This window comes from Hermetia illucens, chromosome 1 (assembly GCF_905115235.1).
Source record: "Hermetia illucens chromosome 1, iHerIll2.2.curated.20191125, whole genome shotgun sequence".
NCBI classification, from domain to species: domain Eukaryota; kingdom Metazoa; phylum Arthropoda; class Insecta; order Diptera; family Stratiomyidae; genus Hermetia; species Hermetia illucens.
Window position 1 is genome coordinate 62,944,668 of NC_051849.1, and position 16,870 is coordinate 62,961,537.

General features: G+C 39.0%; 1 protein-coding gene across 1 annotated transcript; it reads left to right on the top strand.

Moving 5' to 3' along the window:
* Nucleotides 1-2,050: 2,050 nt before the first annotated feature.
* LOC119661745 (homeobox protein EMX2) lies at nucleotides 2,051-16,263 on the top strand. The gene is made up of 3 exons (XM_038071211.1): nucleotides 2,051-2,450; nucleotides 7,794-8,027; nucleotides 15,839-16,263. Exons 1-3 carry the CDS (start codon nucleotides 2,105-2,107, stop codon nucleotides 16,234-16,236), a joined length of 978 nt encoding a protein of 325 aa, XP_037927139.1. The 5' UTR covers nucleotides 2,051-2,104; the 3' UTR covers nucleotides 16,237-16,263.
* The last annotated feature ends 607 nt before the right edge of the window (nucleotides 16,264-16,870 follow it).

The window sequence follows — 16,870 nt, forward strand, 5'->3', positions numbered from 1 at the left end:
AGTACAGTAAAGCATGGTGGAGTATTAGTCCGGGCGTGTATGTCATCGACTGGTGTTGGGAAGCTTGCTTTTATCGGCCAAAATATGGACCAGATTGTTTATCGTAATATTCTCGAGGACAATTTGAAAGTAAGTGCTGAAAAACTAGGTCTTGGGAGTGATTATTATTTCCAAAATGACAACAACATGAATAGTATTGCTCACACCCTAAATACTCCACCACGGTCCTCCGACGTCAATCCCATAGACCATTTCTGGGATGATTTAGAAAAACTACTTCGACAACACGAAATATTTTATAAGATACAGCTACGCTCTACTTGGAGAAAAATGAGAGAAATTTCTCCAGAATATACTGAAAAACAAGTCGGCAAACCGGAAGCTAGATGGTTCAGGTATGAAAGGCTTTGTGTATTTTATAAAGAGATTTGAGTGTGCATTTGTCTCATCAGTATGTAGCACGTAATTTATGCATATATCCATTTTCAAGTGATATTGACATTCAAAGTGTTGAATTTGCACAGAAGTGACAGCTTTGACCTATTATAACTTTATTAGTAATAGTGCGATTTTCACCAAATTTGGTAGAATCATGCTCTATGATGTAGCTTACATCGTACTACTGCACCGAAATTTTAGGGTGGACTTAAGGGGGATTTCCCTGCCAATTACTAAAAATTATAGTAATGCATGTATTAACTTTATTTGAACAGGTATCGGTATGAAGGGTATTTCGTAGCCTAGGCACCATATAGTGGGAGCCTCTTGTTTTTTTCAGATTTTTCGGTTGGGTAGTTGCTGAGAACTACACTTCATTACAGAAAAGATCACTTTCAACTCCCCACCTTCCCAACAAATGTTAACACTAAGACCGGAGACCTTTCATTGACTATATTTGATGAAAAACAAATTTAATTAATTAATAATTTGTTTTTGAGTAAAAAGGCAATTAAGAATTCGAATACCCTTGCAATGCTATACCTTCTTTACTACTTTTGGATGAAATGCAAATACTTTTTTCTGACACTGTGTATAAGGGCAATATATACGGTAAAAAAAGAAGCCGACGCTTTTAGGGATATCCAATTGGGGGGACCTCGGCGCAAAACTAGGATGCCTAGACCGGATACCGGTTATTGCACCGTTTATGATGATGATAGTTACTTTTATATAGATGCAGATTCAGATAGATTAATTTAGAGTTTTGAATTAGTGAATATTTAGTAGAATCTCGCCCAGTTGTCCTTGCATTGACCAAGCGACAAAAACCCTAAATTTTAGTGTTCAGCAACAGTTTGCATGAAAATGGTGAAATAGTAAAAGAAAATAGTCAAAACTCTGGAGCAAATTTAATTAAATATTGAATTGGAAAAAAGCATCAGTTCTAATATTTTTTTATACTTCACAAGTTTACATCTCATTGTATTTTGTTTGCTTCTCTATCCAAGAAATGTACATATATACTACCTATAGTACATACCCACAAAAATTAATCGAAGGCATTTTTCGAATGTAATCTTTGCTTTGGTATTGCTCTCACCACAAAGCAAATACGCGTGACATTCAATTAAGTACCACCGCTCACTTCAACCTTCCTTTCTACAACCTCCCCATGAAAAAAAACTAAATTGAGACGAGCACCTGGTTTTGAGTCACATGTTAATATGATGCTAATTTCCTTTAACTTCCATCAACCAATTACCAAACACTTCGTCCATATTACAGCAGAAATGAATCTGAATTTTCCCATTTCAAATCACCGCCCCTCGACAATTTCCTCAAACCACCAAACCACCCCAATCTGCTTTCCAACCATTTTGGAGCATTCGCAACGCAACAATTCGACGCTCTATTAACTCTCACTGTGGGAGAAGATGATCTGAATGGTCCAGGGATGCTGGAGGTGTGAATTAGGGGCGTAAACCATCTTCCGCAAAGATGAAGTATGTTGCTCTCGACAGCTAAAAGGTGTGAAAATCTCCCGCAAGTTATAATCGTTATCTTATGATGGACAGTTCACGCATGAAAGCATCATTTGCGGTTAGTTCTTTATAGGTAACGTGTCGGATGTTTAACAGAAAAGGGAAGTGAAACCTTGTCTAAAATGGATATGACCCGGGAAGTTTCAATTTCGGATAACAGTTCTGATACGAACGATACTGATATAATTTGTGACGAGGACAGTAATGAAGATTCAAAGTGCAGATTTTCGAGAAAAGTGGCAAGTGAAAGGGTTGAAAGTGACTGTGAGAAAGACGCGTCGAAGAAGGCATCGGTAAAAAATAAGACCTTCACGATAGACGGTATTTTGGGATTGGATGCCTCTAAGATGAAAAGAAGTGATAGTGGCTCAAGTGATGTGACTTCTCAGACAATACCAAAATCAAGTTCAGAGTTTACCTATCCATTTCGTCCTGTTGCAATTTCACCTGCTTCTGTTTGTGGGACTTGTAAGTATTTCCAGATTGTGGAAGACCAACCAGGAGTTGTTGAAAATGCAAATTATACAGAAATTAATTATAATAAATGCAATAGTTACATACAATAGTTCAGTTACTAAAGTTTGATTTTCACTTTTTATCTTTTTTCGATTTCCTTTTATTCAATCATTGTTATGAGGTCTCCAAAATATTTCTTTTTTTATCTGGCAAGTTCGATACATTTTTCCCCCTGATTATATATAGTTTACTCCTTTTAATTCAATTCAATTAACAAGCAATAAAAATTATTGATATTTGGATCTGTAACGAATATTGAACTATTTATTTTCAATTAGGGTACATCCAGTTTTACGGGAAAGTAGATTTCGCAAACTTGTTTTTATATAGAAGTCTATTATTGTCATAGTTTAAGGACATCTCTGTGGCATAAGTACTCATTTAGTGCATAGTAAACTGTTTATTGTCACTAGTTTTTTCTTTTAATCCATTAAGAAAATTACCCGTTCCGTATTTAGTTCTAGTTGTAAGAATCATTCTTCCCACTAGGGGTATTTAATTTTAAGGATGTTATTTTGCTAGAATTTTGTTCACTAGGGCCATTGAATGTGTTATCTTTAGCCCATTATATATACTGTCGTTTATTCAGTTTGCATTGTTTGACACTTGCAAGTCTTTACGAATCTGAAGACGTCCACTAAGGTGGAGTGTTCCGATTCGTCGTTTTAGATGATCATCTCAAGGTATTTTCTTCTTAAGGGTGAGAAAAAGGGCCTAAATACTGGCTGCCTCCCGCCTTCTTAACTTCTCTAAATTACTTATAAATCGGCAAGCCCACTATCACCTTTTCTCTAGGCGATTGTTCAGGAAATAGTGTCTCGTTAGAAGCTATACTTTTTCATGTTTTCTCTTTCGGTTTTTTACCTATCAACTGGCTTTATACGGTGGAGGTCGGGAACAGATTTGAATGGCGGGTAGAAGTTTTTCTACTGTCAGTGGAAAGGAGTATATCTCCGGCTGGAATATGGTTGTCATTTCTCCCAGGAGCTATTTTCATATTTGAGTTTTTCGAAAATATTTTCTTTACATAAGAGAACCTCACCCTGCCGATTATTCTTACCTTTTGATGATTATGGTAGAATATATTTTCTCAAAGGCCAAAGCGCCAATTTAGAGGACCCAATATGTCTGCGTTGCTGGCTTCTTTTATATGAATGGAGAAAAGTTCTGACAGCCGCGGACGGTTTCGTTCCCATTGCTCCTGTAATGCAAAGCAACAGAAACTTTCAATTTGTCCTAGTAGCTTTCTGCTATCAGCAAAGTTATCCGCCACCAAAAGAGAATGCTGCCAAATTTTACCTATCATGGTCCTACAGTTTTAGAGCCATCTACACAAATCCTGGCATTGTTCTCGGATGTGGTGTTTTGATGTAAGCTTGGAGTCAAGATATTATAGATTGCTAGATATTTATCTATTTGCACTATTTGAATTTCAATCCACGATAAAGTGAGTACCATTTATTTGCAAGGCTTAACACCTCTACTGAACATAATTGGACCAGTCTTTCTAGCGTTGATTGTGGTTTTCTTTTGGAAAATGTCTGCTCTCCCCAAAAGCTATAGCAAGCTGCTCTTACCGAAGGCCATAGCAAAGGACAGAGAACTCCTGTCATTAGGAAGCTTCTAAGGATGCACAGATTGACTTGCTACCGACTAATATACAATGGGAATCATCTTTTATTCCCGAATGAGAAAAGTTGAACTGATAAATGGTAGATCGATTCAGTACTATCTTACCGTGCCAGAAACTGCTGTTAACGAGATACAATTGAAAGCCCTTCCGACATCGATGAACACACAAAAACTCCTTTTCAGATAGTGTCAATTTTTTGTCAAGTCATGTAGTGCTGTCTCTGTGAATCTGACTTTCTTATAAGCATACTGTCTGCAGCGAAGCAGCCGCTTGAGAATATATGAGAATATATAACCGATCTAGTATTCCTTTAAACGGAAAATGCTCAAAATAACGTCAGAATCTCATCCTGATCTACAAAATCTATGCGATTAATTGCATAAGTTAAGGATCTGCTAGTTATCCCTATCAGGCTTTTTAGATTAGAATTTAGCTTTATAGCCTGCTATTATCTCAGTCATGGTTGCGTGGCTCTAATGACTGCTTCAACTTTATCGCTAGAGAGTGTTATAGATTGTGTTATAGATTGCTTGAGGGCAGTGTTTTACCCGGTAGCAATTGGCACCATTTGTTTGATTGCCAAGAACTCAGGGTTGTCCTCTACCTTAACGTTTGTTCTTGAAGATTTAACTTTGTTTGGCTTAAGGTTATTTATATAGGGCACCTTGGGAGGTCAGCCATGGCTTTATATTATTCGACAGGCAGAGTAACTGGACTTAGGCAGATCATCTTTTGCAAAACAAATCCATTTGAATCTGAGGGGGTGGTACCAGGTGTCCAGAATTCATCATTTCCGACTACGTCTTAACCCCTGTGACAACTTAGTCTTTAGGCCGGTAATCAAACTTTCTGGTTATCTTTCACTTTTCTTTCTTGTAAGGTTTCCGTGGCTAACTTTTGAGTTTGCATTGAACATTCCTATATAAATAGTTAAGGGTATTTAAATAAGGGTTTACCACACTTTATGAAGGATAACAAATTTTTTAATTCTTCTTCTCTTTCTGTTCCGTTCCGCAGCTGGATCGGCTCCTGAAGTGTGCACTTTTCTCGGTAATAGGCTTTATATGATAGTCTCTCAAATCACTATCAAATATATTAAGCCATGATGTTTCGGTCAGCCTTTGAGTTGTTTTCTCTCGAGGCTGATGTTCTGTCCAACCTTGGCTAGTGAGTTTTCATTTCCATTCCACTGAAGTTGTCTGCCTTGCAATTTCTCTGGGTGAAACTCTATATCGATCATGTATGCGGTCATTCCTCTTCTCTAAATGCAGGAGGGCAGTAGAAAGAGGGCGATGCTTCTCACGATGTTTCTCTATTAGTAACCGCGTTTATTGTGTCAGTACTGTCGTAGTTCTTGAATACCCGGATTGGTTTACGGTAATTCGTGCGTGCGAATGCGGTAGCGAAGAACACATTAAAAAATCGTCAGGATATGGGAGAATAATTGAACATTCAGCCGGACACCACATCTTTTTTTTGAAACAGTTAAATATCAGCAGAATGGAGGATCGGAAAATTCTGCCATCGAAATCTGCTCGAAGTATTTCCACTGCGACTCGTCAGTCTGAACAACCGCAGTACACTCTTACTGGAAACAAAGTTGGGGGAAATTGATAATAATAGCGAAGAGACAGGGGCATCCACACATATTCCACTAGAGAAGTAACAGGAGGAATACAAGTAACTCCAACTATCATATATATTATTTATCTTTTTTTTCTGATAGTACTAAATACACTGCCCCAATACCTCCTCGTTTACCTGTCCATGGGACAAACATTTTATGTAAATATAATAATATGGCGGAGCTATACCTACATCTATATTATTTCATGAATGCTGAGGCTTTCTTATTCGGTTTGATTATTACGCACACTTCTATTACGAATTCGTCTCATTGGAATGCATAGCGGATGCGTGCAAAACCAGAATCGGCTCGTTTTGATCGGCTACGTCATTTTCCTCTCTCAAAGGTCTGATCTAGCTGGAGTCGAAGGGCTCTCAAAATCATCATTTATTCGGATTCATCGCAGTTTCGACGGGCCCCTTGGTCATTTTCCATCGATTTCGGTGACCAATCTTAGCAAGCGAGTTCTCGTCAGCGTCACTTGCATATCCATACGATCGAATAAGCCGCTCTCGCAATTTTCTCACAATCGGTACAACCACACATCGATAGTGGATGTCCTGATTTTGGATGAGATCATCGCGTGTTATGTCACTGGTTCAATGCGACATCTTTGTCTTCACAACCACGTGGTGTGGTGTTGTCCTTTATCTGTTATAGTCGGGCACTACTCCGAGCCATAGAGGATGACAGCGGAAAACGATAAATTTTAGATATTGAAAAGTTCGTTAATGCGTCGACCATAAAAAAAAACGATTTATGGAACGCCATATCATCCAAGTTGCGTTGATGCATGAAGCAATTTCGTAATGTTCACTATTAGCTAACAACATTGATCTAAGATACTTAAATTGCACAGTTCTCGCTAGGTCGCTGTCACTGACAATGCTAGTGCCCGTTTCATTGGGGTTGGTCCTGAAAAGTTATATTTTCTTCAGATTCAATCTCAGATTGTGATGCATTTGATGATCATTCCACTTTTGGATGAGCTTTTTGGAGGATGTCCCGCGCGACAGTGTCCATGACAAGAACAAGGAGGAATGGCGATAGGGCGTTTCCTTGATGAACGCTCACAGAGACGCGAAGCGAGTTGATATACATACCTCAGTTCGAGTTTTACTATCCGGATTGTGATGGGGCAATTTAGCACCAGCACATGACTTGATAACAAAATAAGTTTATGTGGCGCAGTGTTAAATGCCTTCTCTAGATTCAGAAATGCAATGTAGAGAGGGTAATGCTTCTTACGGTGTTGGTCGATATGTAACCAGCGTGCAATACGTTAGTAGTTTCGGAGTGCTAGGCTTGGCCCACAATTATTTGAACGATGTTATGAATGCGGTTGTCAAGAATGCGCTGAAAAATTTTCATAGTATGGGGGAATAACCGATGGTGACCAACGAGGACTACGTAGGCCGCTTTGTAAATCGTGTTCTAGGTGCAATTCCATTTTTCTACGCCGCTCGTAACGGCCAGTTGTCGCGTAATTGGGTGCATTTGGTCGGTGGATCTCGAGGTGTTTGGAGTTCCTTATTAAGGCAGGCCTAGACTGGAAGGAAAGTGCCCGAGTATTATCCTAGAAACTGTTTCCATTTCGGGAATGATGACCTCCGTCGAGTCATAATGGATAAAAACTTTAAATTTCAGAACCCTATCCTATTTATCTAAAAATATGTTGTTGATTGAGCTGATAAGAGATTGAGTCTTTTGATGAATATTTACAAAGCTATGAATAGACAAAGTGATAAGCACCCAATTCAAATAACTTTACAACTTCCCTGTCGGGGTAGTATGTTCCTCAAATCCTTAAGATGGGTTGTTTTCATGAATTTATTGTTCACTTTGAACACGATGAAGATTATAGATAGATTTGAAGTGGTAAAAAAGAATGTATCTCCTTTTTATTTGTAAAGATTGCTTGTCAAAATGTCGTTAAGGTTCCAGATACTTTTATATGGATCACTCGATAATTTTGATATTAGTATTTCAATAAATAGAAACATATTATCTAATCGTTATTTTATTCCAATTCCAGCAACTGCACCTAATGTCCTCGAGCTACTTAGCAATAAGACATCGCATATGATGAACAACCTCACCAGCGTAGAGCATATTGCTCAACCAAAAGTGCATCCCATCACACCTACGCTACCATATTCCGTATCTGGTTTACAGTTCCCAAATAGTCACCCCGGCCTTGTATACGCAAATTGGATTGGATTACATTCGAAACCCCCACCGCATGCAAATTATGTTCTAGGATTGCAAAGTAAGTATGTTTTAATGTTTTAATATTTTACTTGTGAGAGATGTGATCCCAGAGATGATGAGAGTAACAGCTAATACCCCTTAGCTATACACAACCCCTCCCCCCACCCTTATACACCCAAAAAACTGACCTACTCGAAAATATTTTTGAGAATTTACTACAAGAAGTAAATATGGATGTAATTTTTTTAATAAAATACACAATTTTCCTCCATTGAATTATTTTTTCTTTTACAAAATGGTGGTATTTTCCAGGCCAGTCTATTCTGAATTAATAAATGGTTGGGCAAAACAAATTTTAAAAAAGTTTAGTAGGTTTACTAAGCAGTGGCTAGCATGTAAATGATAATTATGGTTTTATATAATAATAATAACCAAGTGGCCAGCTTAATATTAAATTATGAAATTCAATTTTTTTGTGATTTTTAGTTTAAAAAAAAAAATAGAAAATATGGCATAACCGTGGTTTAAATGATAACTATATAAGAGTATTGTACATAAGTGGTAAAAATTCATGCAGTATTTTCGCAGAAATCGTTGTCGTAGTAAGCTTTTTTGCCTGATGTTTTTACTCCCTAATTCAAAGTGTTACTAGTGTTCAAAACATCGGTTAAGCAGCATTGTGAGGTCAAGACCCTGTTTCGAAATTCGACATTATGGTATCATATAGTTTTTATTTATCACCCGAATATCTGTTGTGATAAAGACTATGCAGAACCGCGTGTAGTGTGCTTGCATTAATCAATCATAACGACGTATAATAATAAGGCCTGAATCTTTCTAAAATTTAAAGACTGTATTCCTGAAAATATTTTCTTTGGAAAAATGTAAAAAAAATCGTTTCTTTGAGGTGTATAAAGTCTATAACGTCTTTAAGAAAGTCATGATGAACGGAAGCAAGCATTGATATTAGATGCCGTGCATTGTAATGTCAACCTTTATAAAGTTAGTGGGGTCTTTTGTGCTCAATATCAAGAGCTTGACTTTCGATAGAAGATAAGGAGCGTGACAACTAGAACAGATGAGTATTTTATCAATGACAAGCAGAGTTTGTTCCCGAATGTAGCAATATTGCACAAAAAGTATTTAGTGAAAAATGACCAACTGCTCAAAATTTTACAAATCCATTCATCGATATTGTAGTCTTCGCTTTTAAGGTTTTGTGTAAAACAAAACCTTATTAAAATCGATTCAATGTCTGTCTGTCTGTCACACGCATTTTTCTCCAAAACGGCTAAACCGATCCGAACGAAATTTGGTGGACAGATGGGAACTATGAAATCCCACGCATACAGCGAGTGGCATAAATTTAGGTGGAGGTTAAAGGGGGCCCCCCCATACATGCAAAGGGGGGATTCAAAAATTTTTTCACCGGATATAGTTGTACAGGGTATCAAATGGAAGGTCTCGATTTGTACTTTCCTGACTGACATTAGTTTTGAAATAAATTGCAAAGTGCGTGAGTAATGAGTCAAAATGTACGCACTTGAAGTGAGACAGGACTCATTTTCGGAAACTACCCAACCCAAAAATCCGAAAAAAATCAGGGTGGTGCGCCTAGATGAAATCTAGGCCTCAAAATATGTCCCATTCCGATATCTGCTTAAATAAACTTACTAATAGTATATTACTACTTTTTAGAAATTTACTGAAAACCCCCCTTAAATTCATCCTAGGACTTCCGAATTTCGTACCAGCATAGAGGATAATATTTTGTATATATGTGCTAAATTTCATGGAAATCAGGTAATTAACGCCAAAGTTATAGCAGTTCAAACTTAGCAATTTCGCTGGAGTTTACTGCTTCCAAAGCCATGCAAATCAGATGCTGACGTCATAATTACCCGGGATAATTGACATTCGAGTGGAATATTAAAGTCACATTTATGAAGAATCTATTTATCTGCAGCCCTTTTTAAGGTTTTTTGTAAAACACTTATGTGAAATCTAATCTTCGAGAGATGTCCCATTCCGGTATCTGCTCAAAAAATTTACTAATAGTATATTATCAACTTTTAGAAATAGAATAAAAAACTCTCCTTAAGTTCATCCTAAGTGTACTAAATTTTGCACCGACATAGAGGACAGCTTCGTGGATACACATGCCAAGTTTCATGAAAATCCAACTATTATTGGGAAAGTTATAGCAGTTCAAACTTATCAATTTCGTGCTAATTAACAGCATCCTAAGCCATACAAATAAGATGCTGACGTCATAATTAACGAGAATAATTGAAATTCGAGTGAAATATTAAAATTCCATTCAAGAAGAATCTAATTCTCCCTAGCCCTTTTTAAGGTTTTGTGTAAACACAAAACCTTATTAAAATCGGTTTACTGTCTGTCTGTCTGTCTGTCCGTCAGTCTGTCTGACTGTCTGTCTGTATGTCTGTCTGTCTGTCCGTCACACGCATTTTTCTCGGAGACGGTTGTAGCGATTGGCACCAAATTTGGTAGAAAGGTGGGAACTGTGAACGCTCACGCATGCAGCGAATTACATCTTTTTACATCAAATTTAAGGGGGGGTCTCCATACATGCAAAAGGAGGGTGTAAATTTTTTTTTCATCAAATATAGTCATGTGAGGTATCAAATTAAAGGTCTCGATTAGTACTTTTCAAAGCCGATCTTAGTTTTGACATTCGTTGGAAGGGTGGGGAGCGCGGGGGGTTGAAAGTGATCACTTCTTTAAGGGGGCCATTCTCAGAAACTACCAAACCGAAAAATCTGAAAAAAATCAGGAGGCTGCCACTATATGGTGCCTGGGCTCCGAAATACCTTCCATGCCGATATCTGTTTAAATAAAGTTAATAATAGTATATTACTACAATTTTTTGTAATTGGTTGGAAACCCCCCTTGTGTTCATCCTAGTACCATGAAATTTTGCACTGATATAGGCTATAATATAGAGCATGATCTTACCAAGTTTGGTGGAAATTGCACTATTACTAACAAAGTTATAATACCTCAAATTTGTTGCTTCTTTGAAAATTGAAGACTATGAATGTCAATATCACCCGAAAGTGGATACTCTCACATAATATATGGATATATTACGTGTTACGTACTAAGAAATACACAAAACCTTTCGTACCTGAAGCGTCCAGCTTCCGGTTTCCCGACTTGTTCTCGTTTGCCACCGAATTCCGACACACCAACTCCGCCCTGTTTCTTTGTTGTAGAGTGAACTTATTTGATAATTTTTTCGTTGCATTTTATCCCTATCTAGCACAATATTTTTCCATTTCTCACTTCTGTCATTCCATATAATAAATGTTATAAAGGAGAAGTAACATCTTACTTTTCTAGCTTAGCCCTCCTACTCTTCCTCCTACTAAGTAGGGAAGAGTGGTGCATGTTTTTGATAATGTTGTTCGGAAAATGCTCTCCGGTATTGGCATAGAGTTGCTGGTGAATACCATCCCACCTTCCACAAGACATAATATATGACTAGCGTCATTGCAGAACTCAAAGTCAGGAGATAATGCCTTACTAATGCTGTGCAAATAAGACTGAAAACTTCCATGAACCCTTAGGCACTAGGTAAGAAGATAATTAATTTCACCGTGCCTTCGGCTCATCAGTTCATCAGTGAGTTGACTGATTTTACTAAGAGAGTTGCTAATCTTTAATGTATTGTGCCGTTCTTCTTGAGGAACCACTTCCCTTGAGTCTTCTCCCTTGTAAATGTAGATAAGTTTAAGTTCTTTACCAAGGAGAACAATGGGAATCACTTCCTTAATCACTGCCACAACTGTGTCTGCCTTGATGGTCGCAAGAGCATATGTATCCACCGATAGAAGTCATATCTAAGAGATGACTAGCTCCTGCCAGTACGATGTTTGTTTTTGTTCATTGCACTGTGGTATCCTTTTAGCTGAATTGTATTTTGCCATTATGGCGCAAATAGCAAACTTTATGACACTCTGTTGTTATCAGGTTCATAGCCAAATTTAGCCAGTGCCACACCATTTCAGTGTCTTCAGCGCGACTTTGTTTTTTCGAAGAACTTCGACGAATCTTGCGATATTCCACCTGTAGAGGAAGCGCTGAACTATTGCACATTGAGAGATAGGGTCAACCACTTCGAACGCGATGTATTCATAATTGCTTATCGCGAAGTCTTCCAGAACTCACCATCCGTTTACCAACGCCATCAGTGATTCACATGATTCATGGTTAGGTCGGAGAGGCTTCCGTCGCAGCCTCGGCGCCGGAACGGTGGCATAATTGTGGGCTGTAGCAATACGAGCCGCGTTTCTGTGGCTATTTTCAAGATCCATTTTTCTCTGGAGTCTGGGTGAGGTATGTCCCATTCAAGTGCCCTGCATTGAAATCATCTCAACCAGGATTCGTCTCCCCAAGTCCAGAACAGCGTGCTTCAGAGTATTAAGCTTGACCTGAAAGTCCAACATCGCCTCATCCTGTGCTAGACTGCAACTGCTCAGGTTTGGGCAAGAAGCGAAGTCAGGTGCCGTCCCAAACCCCGATGGCAGCGGTACTTGACAAGTCGAGATGTTTCGATTTTAAGTACTGTTTGCTGATTAGCATTTGATCAGCTTTTACCTTCGCATCGAACTGCGCTAGCAACCTCCGAGCAGTTGCATTCTTGCGTTGATCTGTAGGATGCGGATCATGTTAATCACATCTTAGCCCTTTCCAGGCCCGTTGTGAATACTGAACACCGCACGAGGCGGCAATATGTGTAACATTTACTATCCCTGTGAAGAACGCAACTCTTCTTTTCTTTGCAAGTGTTCGCTTTCTGACGAACCTGTCCGTATCTGCGGCATGCTGCTCTACTGTCTGATCCCCGGCTGGGTGTAGACGAGCCTCCAGAATCTACGCACCGGTAATACTTGGTGGGAGCTACCCGATGTCTTATCCTACATACTACACAAGTAATTCTGATTTTCCTGCTGTTAAAAAGTTTCCTAGCTAGGTAACTTCCACCACAGTGAGTTTCTGCTTCGATTAACAAAGGTGGTACCTATCCAGACATTCACGCGTGATAGTCCTTTCAACTTCGATATTTTCTGGAAGACAGTTAAGATCTCACATTTCCAGAGAGCATGCAGGTTTTTGATTTGAAACCAGAGTATTGATTGTCTGAAGAAAAAGAAGAAGATATAACATTCCTTTTTTGTCGTATTTTGAACTATTATAATTCAACGTGGATTCCTCCGCCCTTCGTTTTCAGTGTAGAGGACACTTCTGTTCTTCTACCTTCGGCTTGAACTTATAGCAGATCACACTGAGAACTTCCGCAAGGGTCTTGACTTACGTTAGTTTATTAAGCGGAGCTGGCGGGTTACTCCTCCCTCGTTTTCTCGCCTTTTCCTTTTATTTGTACCCAACCTGACTATAGCAAACGGTTTTCTAATGGCGTGGCGTATTGCTTCCTATTGCCTTAATTTTTTTGAGACTACCTAGATAGATCCTTCAGATCTGTCTTCCTCTTCCCGCTTTTTCCGCAGTTTGCTCTGCAGATGACAAAGTGCGCCCCGTTTGACGCCTATGGTGCGCTTAGCAGGAAGTACGGTTGATTCTGCTTTTCGTGCCTTTGCTGTTGTTGTCCATATCCACTTGTAGAAAGAAATGCTGTCCAGGAATTCTTCCAATTCCATCCGTTCATTTTTCGCGTCTTTTCAGACGTTCCTCTGGAAAAAAGCTGCAAACGGCTCTAGCAAGGATAGTCGATTGCGCTCCCAATCGTTTTGTGTCCAAAACTATCGCTCCAGTTTCAACGATTTCCTCTGGGCTTCTATCCGGAACTGGAGCATTGCAAGGTACTGGAATTGCCGTGGCGGGATCGGTAGCCGCATAACTTTGCGAGACTACCGACTAGTTGGCCGTGTATATACCATCGTTTCCTTGGATATTTCAGCCCTTGACACCTCCTCGGAAGGGCACTGCGGTGAGTGAACGCAACTTTTCTTCCTTCCCTACCAAATTCTCAACTTTTCTGTCTTTTCCCCATCGAAGTGGTACCAGCGTATCGTGTGCGAGGGAGCGCACCGAAATAGTCAGGAACGAGTGTGCTCTCAGGTACAAACCTCTACCAATGTCAGTAAGGCTTGATCTATACTAGCTGATTCCAGAAGTCACATACGCTCCCGATAATGTGAAATTGGAGGACGCGATCGAATTGTCGAGACTTTTGGAGGTAGGGACATAGTGCCTCAACGACGATGACGATTACGATCGTTTCGCTGTGGATAAAATCCAACTCAATGGGTTGCGGTGGGTAGGGCACCAGATCCATATGGGTGGAAATGATCCAGCCCAGAAAGTCTATAGGAGTGGCATCTTGCTGACTTTGCTCCAGATGGACCAAGGACGTCAGGCAACTGCTAGGGATATTGAATTTCTAAACGTCCACGCAAAATCGGCGGGCCTAGACCGGACGCCGGTTGTTGCATCGTTGATGATAACGTTGATGAAACTGATACATATATTCGTAGATTTCTGTCCAATAATAAAAGAAAATGAAAATTCATAAGTTCAGGCTTCCAAATTGAAAAATCCGGACACGTTTCCAGCAGAAAGTATTTCCGTTCACTTCCCTTTCGGAATCTTATACACATTTGTAATTGCCTAATCGATTTGGCCCACGCTTACATAATTGCAACTATTAATTTAGATAATTTGCATATGCACGATTACCAAGTATTTAACCGTAATAAATTCGATATTTGCCCATAATTTTGCGGCTATCTAATTGATAAAATAATGAAGCAGTAGAACTGGCATTAGCTCATTTAAAAGCAAGGCAATGACTTTACGTAGAAACGAGCTAGATTTGCATTGCTAATGGCTCCGAGTACACCTCCGTACTTACTTGTGTGTTGCACTGATTTTATTGATGAATATTACTAACGCAAATATATAAGCAAATTATGATATGATGGAATCACTTAACACCTTTTGGAACACCTTCAACGTCAATTTGTGTTAGAGCAGAAAATGTCTGGATGGCGATTAGCTCTCATATGGTCACCTTCAGTAAATAATCGTAATAACATTCACATTTGTCCGAGCTCGAACCATAAAGATAAATAGTGCGTGTAAAGAACGTTAATGCACATTTCACAGTCTTCCAGGGATAATAAATGAATTATCTCAAAAAGTTCGATGCAGACTATGCAAATGACCATTCATATGATGTCTTACTCGAAAACGACTCACTTGATATTTGCCTATCAATTGTCACGTTTAGCTGAAGAGGATTGTGATCAACATGTCCATGTCAATGGAAATTTGAATAGAATCTAATTTCTGTCAATATGCTCTTTACGACAGGCTTCCAAATAGAGACATATGAAGTGTCTTCCTTAAACGTTTTGGCTGAGCTGATCCTAACTTCATAAATATTTCAGCGGAAGATGAAGGTCCGCTGAACCAGGTAATAATATTCCTGTTCAGAATGACTAGACCATGTCCTGATTGTGTGGAAAGCACTAGTTTATTTTTAACACCTTTATGTTCTCCCTTATTCTCAATATTTGAGGAACATGTAAACTGGATAAAGTAAACACAGACCAAGGAGATATTTTTCTGCTCCTAGTGATTCTCCGTGGAAATTATCGATTTAAGAGTCTTAATAGCAAACAAGGCACAGGTTGGAAGATTACAGTAAATTCCTTTATTTAAACTTGATTAAAAATATGCATTTATTAAGTGATCAAACAAACCAATGCTTGCACAGGAACGTTAGGTTCTTTTATGCCTGAACAGAGTTCTTTTATGGAAGATTCTCTACCCCGATAACAAATAATTCTACATTTATTCCTTTCTATTATTTCATTCTAGTACCAAAGCCAAGCGGCAAGCGTTTCCGAAAACCTGGTGTCGATCGCAAGCCCAGACAAGCATACAGTGCAAAACAATTGGAACGTCTGGAGAACGAATTCAAACAGGACAAATATTTGAGCGTTAGTAAACGTATGGAGCTTTCCAAATGCCTCAATCTGACTGAAGTTCAGATCAAGACCTGGTTCCAAAACCGTCGTACTAAATGGAAGAAACAATTAACATCACGCCTAAAAATTGCTCAGCGACAAGGAATTTACACAAGCCCTTATTTGACTCCTGGGATACCACCGTATTCCTTGTTTCCACCGTATTATGCAACCCCCCTGTGTTTTGTAGAGCCAGTTAGCAGTAGTGATAATAAATCAGAATCGCCGTCACCAAGTGGATTATCGTAATGAACGAATTGATTGGTCTTTTTTGATGTAAGGACATATTATAAGTTAAATTGTGTATGATAAGCGTGTGCTGCAATACTTTTGTTAGATTCAATAAATTAAAGAAAATAAATTTAGGCAAACGTTTTCTTCTTTCTCTTAATTCTTCAATTGTTCCCCATAGATTTATTTTGCCGGAAGGAGCCATTAACATCAACATTAATAAGGTAGGTAATCAGCTAGGTGTCAATGGCGGCTTTAAGGAGCGATGCGTTGTTTTGATGCCACAAACTCCTAAGGTCCTGACTGCTTTGGAAAGGCAAGGAGAGCACGACAGCCTATATACACTAGGCACTAGCTGGAGCTGAAGTGGTAGTCCACAGCCACATTCGACTGCGCCTACCGAGAGACTGCTAAAAACAGAGTCCTCGACTCACGAAGTTTGGTAGCATTGTACGCTACAGCGTATTTAAAAGAGGGTCCAGAGGGAGGAGGTATAGAAGTATAATACATTGAGAACATCCACCGGGCAAGTTCTGTGAACCCTATTAAGCGTGGTTCGTATTTTTGCTTAATGTTGGCCACCACACAACAGATCCGTACATTAAAAAGGGTGCGTACTTCCAAAGAAAAATTCCTAGTCGGAAATCCCGTT